The sequence below is a fragment of the Mesoplodon densirostris genome, chromosome 17 (genome assembly GCF_025265405.1).
Source record: "Mesoplodon densirostris isolate mMesDen1 chromosome 17, mMesDen1 primary haplotype, whole genome shotgun sequence".
In the NCBI taxonomy this organism is placed as follows: Eukaryota; Metazoa; Chordata; class Mammalia; order Artiodactyla; family Ziphiidae; genus Mesoplodon; species Mesoplodon densirostris.
In genome coordinates, this window is record NC_082677.1 from 2,857,679 (window position 1) to 2,876,651 (window position 18,973).

Here is an 18,973-nt window from a genome sequence, read left to right on the forward strand (position 1 = left end):
CATCAGTTTCTTAATCATCAGGCTCAAATCTCCCCCAAAGAATACTGACACTACTTTTCTACATTTCATAACTTCATTAAGGCCTTATTATGCCTTTGTTACCCACAAATTAAAACAAGGCACCAAATAAGCAAAAATACTAAATCTTTGACAAATACACTGTGATACTGGTTCATATCATTTAAGAATTTCATATACTTTTGAAAGCTTAAAATTCATAGCAAATATGATACAGTATATCATTTATACTTGACTACAAATGGTTATTACAGTAATTTCTATAAAAACTAGGCTCTTGCGCAGGTATAGGTATACCTACAATTGGTGAATTTTGTCATGCAAATTATACCTCAATAAAGCTCCTAAAAATCTTGGGCAGGTTTTCTAGGGTCACTACATTTACCTCTATGTAGGCAACCTCATCTTTCTGGAATTTCTAGGCTCTGTGAAACAGCTGTGGATAATTCTAACCTCCAGCAGAACTGTTTAAATTTCCCAATTACCTATTTAAGTAACCTGGAGAGTAATGTCTAAGTAATCTGCAAAGAGTCAAAATTATGCGATATTTCTGTGTCTCTGATTAAATTACAGAAAAAACAGTACCTCAGAACCATCATTATGTACGAAGTACCCCTTGTGAGCATCATAAAGCTCCAGAGTTCCTAATCCACGCTGAAAATCATCCTGATTTAGCTCCTCCTCACCTACTGGAGTGATTGTTCCAGTACTAGAAGCTGGAGAGAGGCTTTCTTTGAGTAACAGTGTACCTGGTGACGCCACAGAAATCCCCTTTTTCAGGGGCAGCAGCAAACAGCGGGCAGTGGCCCGGGGGGCGGGGCCAGCGGAGCACGTGAAGTCCCCAGGCGCCCAGGCCGCACAGCCCCGGGCCGGGGATGGTGACCTTGGCGGGTCGAAGCGCCACGCAGGAGTAACACTGTGCATCCCGCAGAACTAAAGTCTCCCAGTCCAGAGCTCAAATCATCTCAACTGCATAAGGCTGCATACTGTGAGGGCTTCCGACGATTCTGAGGGCACAAGTCCCTGAGAAAGAAAGCTACAAGACCCTCAAACATTGGAGTCCTGGAGCCAACTGTAAGGGTCCCCTTGAGCTGCCATCGTGTTAGCGCAAGCGCTGGGTGACGACCTAAGTTCAGCGCTGGTCCAGTGTCTTTGGGGCTTGATTCTGGGTCCCAACACAACAGGACCCTCTCCATCGGCAGTCACCTTTGACTTCTCTTCCCCCCCAAACACTCCAATGCTAATTAAAAACATAAACTGCAAAATCACTTTGGAATCAGCCCCTGCCCCATTTCCATGGCCTTGGTTCAGCACTCATCACCGCTGGACCAAACTATCGAGGGGCTCTGTCTGTCCCCAGGGCCGTCCCATCCCCAGCCTCTCTGTGTAGCCGGCCGCACTCCGTGGTCCCTGCCTCACACCCCTCTGGCTTTCCACAGCCTGCAAGGTCAAGTCCACACCCTGCGTGGCTCAGCGAGGGCCTTCCTGATCGTGTTGATGGGCCTCTCCAATCTCATCGCTCCCGCTCACCCAGCCACCCTGTCCAGCAATAAGCACAGCAGACTCACCTCCTGTGGACACGGTACAGCAAAGCTGGGAGCTAAGGACTCCACGTGCATCACCCATTTAACCTTCCCGACGACCCTGGGCAGCCTCTAGGCAGCCGGCAGCCAGTCTTGCCAGTTTACAGTGGAGGAAAGGAAGCTCAGGTCACTCCCCTGGCTGAGCCCCTCCCCATGTCCCACACCTGCCCCCTCCCCACGCTTCCACCTGGACTGGAAGGCCCTGCCACTCTCCCTCCACTGCCACCTGGTACATCCCCATCCTGATCTCCTTCAAGACCCCACTCCGGCGTTTGCCCCTGCGTCATGCCCTCTTCACCCGGAGCTAAGAATGCTGTCTTTGTTGCTCCAAGGTGCCTAGTACATTCCTCCTGACACGTTAGTTATCACAATTACTCTTATACATCCCAATCTACCACTTGGACTTTGAGCCCATGAGAATAAGAGCCATTTGCCTTTTTTTTTTAATCATTCCTTATCTTTTATTAATTAATTAATTAATTTTTGCTGTGTTGGGTCTTTGTTTTTATGCGAGGGCTTTCTCCAGTTGCGGCAAGCGGGGGCCACTCTTCATCACGGTGCGCGGGCCTCTCACTACCGCGGCCTCTCTTGTTGCGGAGCACAGACTCCAGACACGCAGGCTTAGTAATTGTGGCTCACAGACCTAGCTGCTCTGCGGCATGTGGGATCCTCCCATCCTCCCAGACCAGGACTCGAACCCATGTCCCCTGCATTAGCAGGCAGATTCTCAACCACTGCACCACCAGGGAAGCCCAGCCACTTGCTTTTTAACTCTTTGTTTTCCGTGTCTGGCACACCCAGGTAGGTCATAAATGAATGACAAGGTACGCTTTGTTTATTCTGTGTTGTTTCCCTCACTCTGTCACATATTGGATTCCCTCCCCCGTGTTTCAGAGCCTTGTTACCTCCGAGATCTCTGTGGCAATAAGTTCCTGATAGTTTGCCCTCTGGTCACCTTTCTAATTTTCTTCTTTACTGATGGGGAAATTAACTTCTCCAACACACAGTTTTGAGCCTGGCCTTTCTCTATTCAGAAACATCTTTGATTCCTCAATGCTTATCAAGTAACGTATAGACTATCTGGAATCCAAGAGTCCATGATCTGAACCTAACAATTTCATCTTAACTGGGACGGTTCCGCAACACCAGATCAAACTGTTACATCCTATTCTCTCAAATCACATAAAATCGCTGTACATCTAACCACTGAAATGCCCCACCTTCCTCTCTGTAACTACCTGCAGAAATCGCACCTTCTTCAAATCAGATGTGATCACCCCTATTAAGCTTTCCTTGATTTGGTAAGTGGGTAAGAACTACAACTCTTGTGAAATCCCACAGCATTATGGTTTTACCTCTTTTGAGGAACTTAACCCATTCTGCATATTCTACTATGATTTAGATACATCTTGGGTAATCAATAATCTTCCTCGACATCACCCACCATTCCTTAGAGCTACACCTGAGTGTCTTACACCTGGGAGGTACTCCACAATTTGATGTGACGTGTTACTTCAATAAACATATAAATCTCACAATCCTCCAGAAGCCTGTAACATGGTGAGTGTTAACCAGTTTTGGAAGAAAGTGACCTTAACTGGCCACTGTCTGAAGAAGTCAGGTCAATCGAAGATGGAAAAATCATTAAATGGATAGTTCAACTGAGGATGGAAAAATCATTAAATGGATAGTGAACACCAGACAACGCCAGCCAGTGTGGAGCACTGGGCTGAGCATCCACCACACGATTTCCTTGGTTCTTACAAGCCTCCAAGGCAGAGAAGGCTCTTGCACGTTCCACCTTTGAGAAGTTCAAGGGCTTGCCTAACGTTTGCAGAGCTGGGACCCCAACCAAACTAGAAACATTTACCAAAAGAAGACTTAAGCTCCCTGGAAAGGAGTTACAATGGATTCTCATCACTTAAAGGAGCTTCATCTACGGTACGTTTCAGCACCAGGAACTAGGGCCCCCTCCCGCTGACCTAATTCAGCCAGTGAGTTAACTGTGTGACTCTGCAGGAACACCAGCAACAACACTAAACCCCCGTGTCTGTACCTTTATAGGGCAACAGGTATAAATGCTCAGCTGCATTTCACAACCAAGTAACAATTTCAGTCTCATTCCCCAGATCATCGTTGCTACAACAAAGCTTACCACTAGGTGGCAGGGGTACAACGCTAAGGAGGCTATTTTTGGACAGTCCTGTTAAACAGTGTGTAGTTTTTCAAAGATTTTGTCCCTTTTAGAGTAGTATGTTACAAATAAATGATTCTAAATTAAAAAAATTATTCTCCCTTATTGAAAATTTCACGATGCATATGCATCTTAAATAACATCATAATATACACAGGTTTCAACTTTTTAAAATTCAACCATAACCACAGCTCAAAATAGCTTTAAACATATAGGTGGAACCATACTATCAATAAATTAAAAAATAACAGTGTACATTAAAATATAGTAAAGTCTGTTACTTAGTTTTATGGGAGGCTACATAAGACTGATAAATACTGCTTCTAACCCATGAAGGTTGGAACTGTTGCATTTTGCAAGGTGCTTCTTGGTTTGTTTTGTTTGCACTTTGTTTCTAAATGTCAAAATAAAAGAGGACGTTTCAGATTATATTTTGCAAGTACTTCTCTGCAAGTAACACTAAAGATTACCAATGTATGAAATGCAAACTGGGCAAAATCATCACTATATTTTCTATTTCTGAAATTTACTCTAAAAGCACAAGAGGAAGCTTGATGTGCTACATGAGAATTTTGTGGAAATGAATGCAACCTAAAAAAGTAATGAATATCTTAAAGAAAATCCGTAGAATTATCAACATGCATGCACTATTAATAACTTGTGTCCTTCTGCTTTCTCTCTTTGGTGATCCCTTGTGGGTAGAAACTAAATGATATAAACTAAGAACAGCAAATATGCATGTAAAAGTATATAATGGCCAAAAATTACCCTGGGAAGTAACTAAGTTAGAAACTTAACTCGAATATGTTTAGTTAATATGTGCTCAGGAATAAAATATTTTAATGATTTTTTTTTTTTACTGATTTTGTTAAGCAGAAAATAAAATCTCCACCTTTAGCATAAAGAACCCTCTAGAACTAGGCAAATCCCTCTTTTGAAGGAGGAGGGGGGTGTCCTGAACCTTCAGTATGGCAGGACGGGGTGCTTGGTGTAAGGAATTACACTTCATCTCATCATCCAGGGAGAGGTGAAGCCCAGACCGGCTCAGGCCTTGATCAACAACACAAACCAGAGCAGAGTCGGGAGTCCTTCCCACGACTGACACCTAGTCTCGTGTGCTTATAACTGTTCCATGGACTTCTCTGGAAATATGCAAATGAGCAAGTGGTCATCAACATACAGGACCTCTGGAAGACAGACTGGCCGCCCCAGGTCTCCATGCAAACCCAGATCCAGAAAAAGCAAGGCAACCTCCCTTCTCTGGCTACCCAGGGACCCATGAGGCAGATTTGGATCTCCTCTAAGTGATGTGTGGTAGGCTCTACCTTCTAAGACTCCTTGTAAAGCAAAGGTTAAAAACAGTCCAGAGGCTGCCTTGGCTTCCAAGTTTGCTGTAGCATTACTCATCTGCAGGCAGCAAGGCAAAACTGAGGTCCTCTCCGGGGATCAGTGGGAAGGAACCGTTGCAAGCACCCATTTATACCTGTGATATAGTCTAGGAATTTACGGAGAGAACAATTCACAATATGGACACATGCATGCATCTCCTCGGCTCTCAGCTTTGTAAGGGAACATTACTGAATGCATTTATAAAGTGAAAATTACACAGTAAGCTTGTCCGGATTCTTGACAGGATATGAAAAGACCACTGCTCTTGGAGCCTTGACAGTTATTAGTGAATTCAATTCATGAGATGCTTATGTTCTACTCTAAAAATAAGTACATGCTGCTTTAGATAAATAGGCTATTTTTAAATTAAAGTATGTAGTTACCAGTAAAAAATAAATTAAATAAATAAGTACAGTAACCATCATAAAAATTCCTTTGAACCATCATCACTCAGGCGTTGACAGGTATCAAACTGCATGTTTCTAATTCAACTCCCGGGAAATAAAGCAGACTTAGAATATGTAATGGTTTCTTCATAAAGAATCTCATTCACATGAACTCTGTTGGAAAGGATATGGAAACACTTTAAAGTAGAAAGAGAAGAAAGCTCTGGGTAATAAAAAAAAAAAGTTTCAAAAATCAAAATTTTGCGAGCCCCTATTAGCTAGCTGCATGGAGTACAGAAGAGATGTTTTCAACTTTTCTCCCAAAATCTAGCGCATGGCTGGGCACCTGCCTTCTGAAGGAACTGTATGGCAAATGCCATCTCAAGGGGTTTCACACAACAGCAATTCACTTCAGAACAGAGAAAGATTACTCCTGAGCCTGGCAAACAGCAACTTAACAAGAATAACCGTGAGGGCAAGAGAATCAGCTCGGGACTCCGGCCTCCAGGCAAGAGAAGGGACATGCTGTGCCCTCGGGCCATCTCCGGGGAGGGAGGGAGGGTGGCGCTCTGACAGGCACCCGTCACGTGGCGGGCCACCAAGGATGTCCCGCTCGGCCCTTACCTCATCCGTCTTTTCTTCTGGACAGTTCGCCCCCCCGAGGCTCTGCTGCGGGTGGCTGCCGGCGCCACTCTTCTCACTGCCCAGGTCACAGGCTGTTTGCACCGCATCCTGGAAGGACCCGGGACCTTGCTCCCTCTGGACGGGCCCGTCTGCCCTTTCCTCGCTGTCCACTGAACTCAGGGACAGCGCGCTGACACTGCTGGGACACCTGGCAGGTGCTGCGTCGGGGCTCCGAGGGCTGGGGGGCTTGGGCGTGGTGGGCCTCGGAGGACCGAGAGGAGGCTCGGGCTCTACGGGAGAGCGGTCGCCAGGGCCTGGTTCCTTGGAACCTCTGTCTGACACCTCCCGGGCCGGGGGCCTGGAGGAAGAGCCGGGGGCGCGAGGAGCGGCAACTCCAGCAGCCGCGTCCCCAGCCGAGTCCCCAGCACCCGCCAGGCCGGGGTCCGGGGGCTCCTCGCCCCTCTGCCCGCGCTCGGGGCCAGCGACCGCGCGGCGGGAGTAGTCATCGTGCAGCCGGCTGTGCGGCCGCGGCCCGGGCGGGGCGCCCCCGGGATCCCCCGGCCGGCCGGCCGCGCCGCCGCCCACGAGCCGCAGCACCCGGGCCAGGTCCGGGGCCCGCAGCGGGCTCCTGCAGCGCCTGGGCCTCGCTGGGGCCCCGCCGGAGCTGTCGGAGTCCGCGGACGAGCCGCTCAGCGTCCTCCGCGAGCCCCGGCTCTCGGGCGCGCGCCGCAGCTCGGCCAGGTGCGAGGCCGACTTCCTCCGGAAGGAGCTCTTCTTGAGGAAGGTCAGGCTGTCCGTGCTCTTGCTCCGCCTACACACGCCGTTCCTCTCGGGCTCCCGCGCCGGGGCCTCGCTCGCCGCGGGCTCTGGGGCGGGCGGCTCCGGGTCCAGGAGGTGAATGCGCCCCAGGCCGTAGGCGCGGCGGATGCTTCGGGACCGGAGGGCGCCGCGCGCGAAGCCGTCGTCGGGCTCCTCGGGGTCCGAGCCGTCGGACGCGAAGCCCGGCCCCGGGGGGCACCTGCCCGCGGGGGCTCCGGCCGCCGCGCCGTTGGGGACCACCTTGCCCAGGTCGCGTTCTTCGGCCCCCTCTTTGGCGGTGTCCCATCCCTCCCGGTTCTGAATTCCCTGGAGGACCGAGGTCTTCAGTTTTTTGAAGGACCCCATTTTCCGGAAGGAGGCCAGGGCGTTCCACGTGGAGGAGCTGCCCACGAGGCCGGCGGGCCGGGGCCGCTCGGGGTCGGCGCGCGTCCTGTTCGCGCCGGCGGAGAAGAGGCGCAGGAGGCGGGCCGGGCTGAGCCGTGCCTCCCGGGCGCCCGCGCCGCCACCGCAGCCGCCGTGGCGACACGCCGGGTAGGTCACCATGCCGGGGTCTTTGGGATCACAGATGGGACCGGGGACCGCAGCTCCGCGCCCGTGGCCGTTCTGGGCCGTGGTCATGGTCTGGGGGCCGGGAGCCCGCGGGCACAGGGCAGCGCGGTTCAGACCCACGCGCGCCTCCGTGTCCCCCGGCTCCGCGCGCACGCCTTCCTGCCCGAGGCCGCCGGCCTGGCCGTCCCGCCTGCCGTGCACATCGGGCTCCGCGGTCGTGATCACCGCCTGCAGCGGAAAACAAAGCAGGGAGTTAGCCGTCTGCCCCCAGAATAGCCTCCCTCTATCAATGGGGGCTCATCTATTTTGTTTAATAATTGCTAACAGAAAACCAGACCTGCCCCCTGACAGGGCCGATCACATAAAACCTATTTTAAATTAAGTTAAAATGTTACTTTTTTCTCCTAATTCATTTCGCATTAAATGAGGGAAGAATGCAAATTACGCATTCATTAAAAAAAAGATAATTATAGGTTGTGCATTCAATATGATGGTAAACCCAGAAATCCACTGGAACTCGTTAAAGGAAACTTTTGAAAAACTTCTAGAATGAAAAAGCCAAGACATCATTCAAGACTATGTCTTCTCTTTAAATAGAAGACATCTTCAGTTATCTCAGACACACACATGTGCACACACAAAACCCAACACTATTTCTAAATGTGTCACAGGGAAACGCTGAACTAGGTTAAATTCAATGCAGCTGGTAGGAAGGAGGCTGAGTGCTTAGTATACAAGAGGCCTCAGGCAAGGATGCATTGTGATGGAGACCAAGACACTTTTAGCTGCATATGGTCTACAAAATACCCCCAAACTCTAATGACAGAGCTACAAAGCGCCACAGGGCCACAAGAGCAGGAGGGACCACGCTGAGGTGGCCTCAGGTCAGGCTCTGTGAAGGAAACCGCATTAGAAGGGCCTCTGTCAGAGGACTCTATAACTGGCTGGGGAATGGAGGTGAGGATAATACTGAAACATTAGAAATTCAGACACAGAAATTCAAATTAAACAAATACCCACACCGTCTACCTTGCTCCCTCAGACCCAGAAGCCCACTGCACGCCTGTAAGGGCTAGCATGCTCCCCCGCACTCACTGAACCATTAGGGAAGGGAGGGGGGAAGGGAGGGAGGGAGGGAGGGAGTGTGATCGTAATCGGAAAAGGCTACCGTTTACGAAGTGCTTGCATGTCAGGCCCCTGTACTAAGTGCTTTCAAAACATCATGACACTGAGTAGTCATGCAAACCTACAAGGTCAACCGAATGATTTCCATTTCATACACAATCAAATGGACGCTTGGGCAGGTTAGGTAATTCATCTGGGGGTCCTGCGGCTCCCCCACCCCAAAGCCTACGTGCTTCCTCACTGCTTCAAACTAATGAACAAAGACAGAGGCAGAGACGGGATTTGAACGCAGGCATGAGTCCAAGTTCAGTGCCTTATGACATAACCCGGACTTAAGTCAAATCCTGGAAGTCCTCACGACAGCAGTGAAGGCCGATATTCCGAAGGCAACATTAAAGGCAGAAGAGAAGGAGCAGGTTGTATAAAGACCTTGAGGTCAGGCCCCAATTTGGCTTATTCCTCTCACATGCAGAAAAAAAATCTGACCTCATCCAAATTCTCTGATGGGTTCATTTTCATTTGCCCCTACTTGTGCCCACTGAGGAGGGATTTCCAGGGAGAATCGTGGTTAAAGCACTGATTCCATCCAGGACCAGGAAGGCTACATGGATGTAGACCCTGGAGCCTTTCTGATGTCCAGTTACCCAGTTCCACTCATCAGAAGACGGATGGGGTGCCCATATGCCCTCTGCAGTCTAATGTTCAAACAGAGAAATGAGGGGCCTGAAGAGCTGTGGGTTGCATTTGAATGAACCATATCAGTAAAATCTCAAATCATCCCCGCACCGAGGGTGGATGTGAAACCTACAACCAGCTGCAGAATGAATCCAACACCCAGCAACACCCGTCCATCCTCACCTACTCTGGGAGGGACAGGGCATGGGGGTTGTTGCAGCTTCTCACAATCTTGAAATGAAGCGGATAGTCTGTGCCAACTGTCCAGTCCAGTCGCAAGTCAAGTCTACTGACTGCACATTACATAATAATAGTAGTCTTGTTATGACCTACCCTGGACACAGAAGAGCAGACAGGATCCCTGCCTTGTAATCTGGCTGGACAAAGACAACATACTGACACCACAACCAGAGGGCACTATGAGACCTTCTATAACCAAGGACCCAACTGTTAAGCTGACCCTGAGGGCTCAAGGGGTGCAGGGAAGCATTGCTTTACTGTTGGGAGTTTGAGAATGGTCTGTGGAGGACCAGGGGCCAGGTCTAGGTCTAAACTGCCACCTGAATCTTGAGTAAAGTCATTTCAGTAATCTGTGCTTCAGCATTGTCTATAAAATAAGAGGTGCCAACGTTTATGTGTTATCTCAAACAACCAATCAATTCATGAGCCTCTGTTGGCCTGTGTTGGATGTATGTAGGCCCCATGATAAATTCAAGGCAGTGACAAGGTGATTGCCCATTCTAGGGGGAAAATGGCATGGGTACAGGAAGATTGGGGGGCAGTAAGTTTGGGTGACCAGCTGTCCCAGTTGGCCCACGGATGGGGTGTCCTCCAGGATATGGGACTCTCAGGGTGAAACCAGGAAAGTTCTTGGCAAAGCGGGATGACTGTTCACCCGACATTAAGGAGAACAATGTAGTTGGAAGGATGGATCGATGTAATAGTGGAAACTCGGTGAAAACAGCTTTAGAAAAACCTACCTCCCCTTAGTCTAACTCTGAGACCGTCCACAGGTGTCTGTCACCTTCTTTGAGAATCCCTTGCTGATCCCCCTAAAGTGAATTAGACCCCTTACTCTCTGGGTTCCAGGCATCTCACCAAATTGCTTTATAAAAGCATATTATTATACTGATCTATATTTATCATTTTAACGAGTTTATGTGGCTGCCTTCAGAACAAGACCATTATAATACTCTTTGAGAGTAAGAACTGTGCTTTGCACACTAAGATTATTTAAGTTTATCTGGATGTGAATTTTGTATCCGTTATCCTGCCTTGTCAGTAATGGTACCAAGGCTAACAATTCATCATTACGAACCACCATATCATCCCAATGTGAAGATGTTCACATTTTTACAACACTCAAAAGTCTAAGTATGTACTTAAAGCTTATATAAGTTTTAGGATACAGATCCAGTAAAATACATGCATATCTGAGTTTCTAATTGGGGCAACATGCTTTTTAAAAGACCAGTGACTTACTATTCCATGAACAACGTGATTGTTGTCTGCTGCTTGGAATGAAACTGAAAATCACGGAAAAAAGCTTTTCCTGGAATTTCCGAGTAACATACCAACTTGCATTATTTAGAACTAATACTTTGACCTCTATTCACTAACAAGGGTTGCAATTCAATCAGTGGTTTTGTAGCAAGTCTTGTAAATTGTGGGAGCTCAGCCAGAGATATTTATGAACAGAACTACAAGAAAGAATTTGAGATGGGAATATTGTGAAATCCATTGTCTAGCAGCTGGATTCTGGATTGTTTGAACTTTAGAAGGGAACATTTCTTTTCACTCGTAATGAGAATTCTCTGAAAACAACCATGACCAGTAATTTTTAAATAAGAACTTGTACTTGAATTTGAAATTCAGGAATACATACCAGGCTAATGTACAAACAAGGTTTTCATTACATGTTTGGGTAAATTATAGGAAATTTGACACTGGAAGCAAACACTGAAATCTGGATGCTAAAGGGGTGAAAGCACAGAGCCTTGAATCACCGGCATGGCAGAATATGGCCTCAGGGAACATCCAACTCCTAGCCATAAAGATCAGGACCCTTCATCAAGCTACAACAGGTGAAAGCACAGGCTGGGCAGCAGGGGACTGGGTTCCAGCCCAGGCGCTGCCACATACGGGCCACACCCCAGGGTCACCCTAGCCCTCTTCCTTTCCCTCCAGACCTCATCGGTTAGGCTAAGAGATTAGACTGCGCATCTCGACAATCCTGGCCTGGCCCCCCGCCATCAGTGCGTCCATGTGGAAGGCTTCCCTGACGAGTCCCCTGTCCTGCGGTCTAACTCACCTCCCATTCAGCCGCAGTGTCCTTCCCAGAGTGCAAATGGACATGTGTCACTTCATCTAGGGATGCTGGCTGCCTCCAGACCTCAGAAGGTGTCACACCTCAGCCCAGCATGCCATACCTCTCCCTCTAGGGATGCTGAGTGACTTACAGCCACAGTCCCTCGCACTGCGATGCTCTGGGCCATTTCCTCGCTGGCTCTCAGAGTCTTTCGCAGCCATTCTTGTCTCTCTGTATTAGGGGACCACGGTCCCCAGGCTCCCCTGACTAATGGCTTCCGGTCAGGTTGGCCAGTGGGAAGCACGGGCGGGAGACGCCGTGTGCGGGAAGGAGGGAGATGACAGGGCGTCCCCTCTGCCTGGGCCACTGCCGGGGCTCGTCCAGAAGCTGCTGTGCCCCTCCTTGGCTCCCGCTACTGCTGGGGTCCCTGCCGGTCCTCGCTCCTGTGCGGGGGGTGGGGGCACTGGCACCTGGCCCCCCCGTCCCTCCAGCCTTGGGAGACAACACCTTCCTGCTACTGTCCATCTGAGCTCTCCTGGCTTCTCCCGTTTCTCAGCTGAGCAAAATAATCCCTCAGTTAGGGTCTCTCTGGAACATCTAGAGATGCTTCTCTTTTCCTGACGGATACACATGCGCCCCACCTGTCTCTAACTCAACTCAGCTCTTCCCTGGAGGCTCTCCTTTCCCCCCATCTCAGATGCCCGTCCTCTGTGGGCTCCTGTGGGCGCTGCTGCTTCAGCACTGGCCACGCTGCTCTGCAACTCTGCTCTCTGTCTGCTCGCTCCACGTAACTCCGGTGAGGTTGAAAAGTTCTTTGAAGGCAGAGACCAGGTCTTATTGAACTCTGCATGCTCTGCATCCAGCCAGCGACTGACTAATGAAGGACGGGAACCCCCCTCCTCTTGCACGTCCAGGGCCAGATCCTCCTCAGCTGTGAGGCTGGCCTGTGCACTGTAGGGTGTTCAGCGCTGCCGTTTGCTGAGCCTGCCCGTTTTATCCTCCCCTTTCCCTTCCTGGTAGGCCCTTTCCTTCTCTTATTCATTCCAAAATCTTTCCCAGAACCTTGCTGAAATCAAGACTCTTACTGGGAGCTCAAATTCTAGCACCCACACCTTATGACCAGGTTGTATTCTAAAGGGTCACTTACGGGCAATCTATTTCCCCATAGACTCTGTCCACCAAACCACATTAACCGATAATATAGTGAATTGAACCATAACTTATAACATTTCCATAGGAAAATGCACCTAAGATTCAATGGTGGGTTCTGGTTCCGAGGATGAAGTTACTTTCCCCACTGCCTGGTCCTTAATACAAAACCCTCTCCCTCGCCCTTTCGACCCCCGTGTCCACATCTCAAAGCAAGACTGTCCTTCCCCCATGGACGTGGCATCCTCGGGGTCTCTCCAGGTGAAGACGGGGGAGGATGCTTCAAAAGAGCCGAGCTCTGCCTTCAGTTAAACACCCAATCATTTAAGTGTCTAAAACAAAGTATACATAAAACCGTAGCGGACAAGACTGAGTCACTGGGAAGGGTGTCCATTCTATACAAGGTGTGACTGGCTGGCTGGCCTTATCTGGGTTACTAGGCTAAACTGCATTCCTGCATGTGAGAATGGGGTTTCCCAGTAGGGAATGGATGTTTGCTTTGTCAATTCTGAGGGTTTGCAAAGGCAGGTCTTAGGCCAAAGAGAGGAAAACCTTCCTTTGGTCTCTGAAGTCAGGGGTGGGCAGGTCTAGCCAGGTGTGCTAGGGTAGGTCTGCACCTCAGCTGTGCTTCCTGGCCGTGACCTCAAGGCTTAGCAAAGTGCCAGCCTCTGAACCCCGCGTCCTGCACCCCACTCTAAACCCAGGGGTTGAAAGAGCCTCGAAGACTTCAGGAGAGGCGGGCCAAGGAGGGAGCTGCAGGTGGCCTGCCTCGGTTCCTGCACCTCCTCCCCAGCCCCCATCTTTCTCTCGGTAAGTCTGCAGCGGTAACCTCCCAAGTTCTCGGTGAGGACTACCTCATACCAGCAGCCAATGCCAAAAAGGATGTCACCACAGCAACGGGGCCTCCCCTGCACTGACAGTTCAGAGTAAAGAAAGTTTTCCACATGGGTGGCCCTAATCTTGAAGGCACTTTGAAGGTCACTGGAGCAAAAGCAACGATTCTGCTTGCGAGAGGCCGTTTAGCAGAAATCTGGAGCTGTGTGTCACTGGGCTCACCCGGCAGGCTGCACAGAAACCCCCTCCAACGATCAACACAGCTTGTATACCCAGCATTTGGTAAAAACCGTTTACAAGGGTATATATGTTGGTGTTGTATTTTCCCTGAACTTATGTTACCGCTCAAGGTTTTTGGTTTTGTCTTTTTGCATAAAATGTCTTTCTGGGCATAGAACCCCAGTTGATAACACTGCCTTTTGGAGGAAACAACATCAGCCTTCCACTCCGTTTCCATCCAATTAGGTCTCAGTTTAGGGGGTGTGGGAGCAGCACGTCCTGCCATCACTACGGACAGGGATCCAGAGAACACCCTCCCCTGCTCTGTTCAGTCGGCATCCGGCATCCTCACACTGTTCACAGCAAAGCAGTTGCTGAAATGCCTTGTTTGTCAAATTTAAACGTCTTCTAACCGAACTGACATCTGGCTGTTGTTTCATGGACGTCATCCCGCAGGAGGCACCCCGGGTACCAACGTGAACGGAGCAGTGGCGACCGGCCACTGTCCCTGAGCAGGCGCCCGCACCCATGCCTCCACAGTGGGGGGGCGGGCAGCCCCACAGGAGCTGCGCTGGGGCCACTCTGTTCGAAGAGGGGCTGTTGTGACGAGCCCGCCCCAGGGGACATCAGTGGCCCCTCTGAGGCTTGAAGACGGGATGCTGAGGGCCTCAGACACTGTGCTCGAGCACAAAGGAGACCTCCTCTACTCGGGGGGCCCCAGCCTCACTCTCCTGCAGCTCAGAAGGGCCAACCGGCCCCCAGGGCGAGGAAACCTTGGCGGAGGAGAACGCCACACGCACCTCAGGCCCTCGCTCAGTGCCAACTTCTCAGTTCATGTTTGTCCTTCGAAAAGGGACTCGCAGGCAACTCAGGAGAGCTCCTCGGCAGCTTCTGTGCGGTTTTACCGTTCTTTCTACGACAAAGACTTGGGCCAGAAGCTGCCGTGGGATCGTATGGCCTGCTCCATCGCTCGGCTTCTTTGCCAAGGGCCCCTGCTACAGGAAGGGCACCGCTCCCGGAGTTGCGCACACCAAGCTCTCACTGGACAGTGGTCGGTGACACCCCTCCTGTGTCCACTCTCTCTACTCGCCCACCACCTACTGGTGCAGGAGACAGGCCGTGCGAAGTGCGCCGTCCCTTAACCTTACCCTCCAGCCGCAGCCCGCGAGCCTCTTCCTCTCCTCCCAGGTTCAGCTCTGACCTCCGCCCCCGCCTGTGCCCCTAACCCGCGGGCTCTCACAACCCCAACCTCAGCCAGCCTCCAGCTCTGCCCGTGGAGAGACTGGCCACCAGGTGGCTCCGTCCCACTCCTCAGCCCCGTTCACCCGAAGGGATGCTTCTGGCTCTCTCATGTCAGAAGCTTCCAGAAGCCCAACGGAAGACAGGAGCAGATGTCAGACTCGGGAAAACCCCGGCATCACACCCCACTGACACGGCTCCCTTGACACAAAGCTTAATAAGGTTCTAATAAGTATATCAGACGCTCGGAGAACCTGACATGAAACAAGCATTATATTCTGTCTTTCGTGAAAAGTTCAAAACCAGTTTAGGTGCTAAAAAAAAACGGAAGAATAACAAAGACGGAACTATCTTGAACCTAAAAAAAGGAGAGTGGAGGAAGGGGGATGATGAGCAAGGTGGGCGGACTTCCCAGGAGGCTCGGGGAAGGTGAGCCCCAGGCGACCAAGAAAGGACGCAGGTCTGCTCCCCGCCCCGCCCCCAAGAGCCGCTGCAAAGGACCCGGCGACCACAGACGAGGCCAGGCGCGTTCCTCGGTGAGACCAGCCTCAGAGAGTTAGGGGGTCCCCGGGCTGGGGTAAGAGGATCCCAACACCCCTGAGAGCAAGCACCTCACAGGTTTTCAGGAGAAGCAAATGCATCCTAAACAGAATATTTTCATTGGAATATCAGTCCCGCTCGTAACAGGACACCTCTCCCTGTAAAGCATAAGTTTTATCATTACAGGTTAATGTGAAAAAGGTAAACAGGAAATGGAATTCTACATCAAATTTATAGATCAAAAAGAAGTGCAATACTTCTCTGTTGGAAATTCAACAGATGTAAGCCTCTTACAGGCGAATCTGGACTGAGGCAAAAGGAGCATCTCCCACGGGGCCCATGGGGGTGCAGAAAAGGCCCCACCTGCACAGGTCACTGCTTTGTGATTCAAGATCAGAGCACCTCCTCCACCCTCCAGCCAGCCTGCCGGGTCAAAGGTCACTGCCAGACCGCAATGAAGGACCGGAGAAGGGATGTCTAAACGTGGACGTGGGGGAAATGCCATTACTTCATGTTTAAACTACTTCTATCTTTTCTCCCTACAGATGGATAACATATGCTTCAGGACTCCTTTCAACCCTGACTATGACTTGTAAGTAACTGACATCTCCAACGTGGACACGTGGTATTCTAAATGTCAATGTAGAAGTCAATTGTTCAGAATTTAAAACACATTTTCTTGTAAGATTCTATCATCTGCTCAACCCCCCTGAATTCCTAGTGTACACAAACTATGTTACCAATAGTAAGGAATGTGCTCGCTATATTAATTATTGTTAATTATTAGTGTATTATACTCAATTCGTAATAGGAATTAATAAAAAGATGAACCTGATTTCTTTGGCTTAGGGGCTCGTATGGTAGCAGAAGTAGAAGAAGGAAGGGAAAGCCCCTCTGCGGTGCTGGGAACAGGTGGGCTGTCCTTGGCCTCCTCTGGCCCCACACGTCCGCTGCAAAAACAACACCCTGCCCAAGTCTGCTGGTTCATTTCTTTGCTAACAATCATTTCAGAACTGTAACGATACAGCAGTCCCCGTCACTGCTCCTAGACCGAACGCTCTGATGCAGGAAACTGTGCTTTGGCAGACATCTCTCCTCACTGCTTCCGGGCGGTGACACAGGCAGCTCAGGGCCACGTGCAGGTAATGGCATCACCTGAGTGCAGAAAATTAGAAAGACGCACCGATGGCTTCCATGTAAATGGACTTCCTGCGGCTTCATCGTGTAACAAGAAAGAACCTCATGTGAGGCATCGTCCGTTCCGTCAGTCATTCCAGGAGGTCCCCCGGTCCCTCCTGCCTGCCTGGTGTCGGGACAGACAGAGGAGGAGAGCGGGGAACAGCAGACCTTTATCCCACTGGGGAGACACATGATTAAACAAGCAATTGTCATGAAGTCTGCATCGTTAGGACACCTGGACGGGCTCCTTCAGAAGTGATATCAGTGCCAGAACCGAAGCTGATGGAAGGTGGGAGCACCTGACAAAGGTCCGCATTTTACTTTGCTGACTTGACCTTGACAAGAACCGTCTTTCCGTCTGTCATTCCCCCGCCCCACGCCTTAAGTGTGACAACTGAGCTTCAACCGACCTTCTAAAATTAGAAATTAAATGAAGTCAAAGCCCCTGCCCTCCGGAGACAACTGAGAACGTAACTGGGTTTTAACAGAGAAACAGGAACGGGGGCCTTTACGACAATTACTGTTGATGTTTTTGCGATCACACTGCATTTTCAAGCTGAATTCCTGAGTCTGCCTTGGCCCTAAGGATAGCTCTCGATCCCCTCGGTTAGGGTTGGGACATTTCTCACTGAGTCTATCGCTATCATAACGGGTCTCTGTGTGCGTGCTGAGAGCTCACCGGTACTGACGCCAAGGTCCACACAGGCCTGTTCTGAAGGAGATCATAATCTTGTCCAGAAAACAAGAAAAACATCATCAGAGATTCCTATTTTCTGGGAATACTGTGTTTTCCACATAATTTTGTAAAACTTTCGGTTAAAAAACCCCCTATATCCAGTCTTCAACAAAAAGTGTGTATTCATGTTGAGACTTCTGCTTGCCTTCAAACTGAACCAAGCACACGAATTTCTGAAATTTCTAATTTTCTTCTCTCTCTACACTTAGAAACAGCCTTCTTTGGATGGTTAGTTAAAAACTACTTAATAAATGGAATATTTAGGTGTTTCTTTTGGCCGAGGGGCTGCATAAGAGACTTGCTGAGAAACCAGGACACATGGACTAAGGAAGTCTGGGACCCTCTGGACCAGGGTTGAACCTGCTCGCAGCAGAGATCAGCCTGGACGGCACCTCCCCCGACGGGGCCTTCTTGACTGACTCTGGGAGTGGCTCGCTCAGAAACGTGCACGTGTCCTTGAGGACGGGCCTGTCCTCATCATCCTTAGCGTCCACGTGGACACACAGCGCCTGGCAGCTATAGCAGCTCAATAAATATCTGATGAAACATCCAGGGCCTCCGTGTAAACACTGAGTCTGGATGCCTTCAAAGTAACCTTACCCTGTGGGAGAGACTGCCAGGTTCTTCTCCTGAAGTAACTGGGCGCTGTAACATCCAAAAAAATCTTTCTGGCTTCTTTTCCCACCTCTCTACCAAGAAAAATGAGAAGTATGTCTGAAACTTGGAGGGGGCCACTGAATTTGAGCTGCAAACAATTCCGTATCCTAATTTTCGCCTTTAGGAACTGGCCCTGACGTGAAGGGAAGGCCCCACGTTCCTGAGATCAGGCTCTTCCAACACACGTGACTGTCACCCACTGGTCACACACGGAGACCCACACAGGGACCCATGGCCCATCCCTGACAACGGAATTCAGGGAAACCACGCAAAGGGCCAGGGAGGTCTGCCCTCTGCTGAACCTGACACCTGACTCGTCACCAAAACAGACAATGAAATGAAGCCTGTGTCTCTGTGATGAACTGAGAAAAAGATGGGAAAAGCTGCAATGTTGGCATGGCTTCCTTTCCTGCTGAGGGATGAGGGTGACCAGGCACCAACGTACATCCTGCCCAGAAGGGTCCTCTGCAAAGAGCCGGCTCCAAACGTGTGCTCTTCGGAAATCCTCACAGAATAAACCCGTGCATGATTCTAGGGGCCGTTTACTAACTCCTAAGAGAGTGAGGGTTTACTCTTCCCTTCTCAGCTACTCTGCGGCCAGAGCGGACAAGCTCGGGGAGGCTTTGGCTCACAGAACTGGTGGAGTTCCCTACACTGTTCTCATCTCCGGTGCGGGGCTTTGTTACCTTTGCGCAGTGAAAATTTCTGATCTCCAGTCATTAGGGATGTAAGTGGAGACGCAGAACAAAA

General features: G+C 50.2%; 1 protein-coding gene across 1 annotated transcript in view; it reads right to left on the reverse strand.

The window, feature by feature from the left end:
- SPATA13 (spermatogenesis associated 13) overlaps positions 1-18,973 on the reverse strand; it is a 119,120-nt gene that overhangs the window by 62,659 nt on the left and 37,488 nt on the right. The window contains exon 2 of the mRNA XM_060080285.1: positions 6,195-7,790. Coding sequence (XP_059936268.1) covers positions 6,195-7,631 — 1,437 coding nt within the window. The 5' untranslated portion in view covers positions 7,632-7,790. The remainder of the gene's footprint in view (positions 1-6,194; positions 7,791-18,973) is intronic.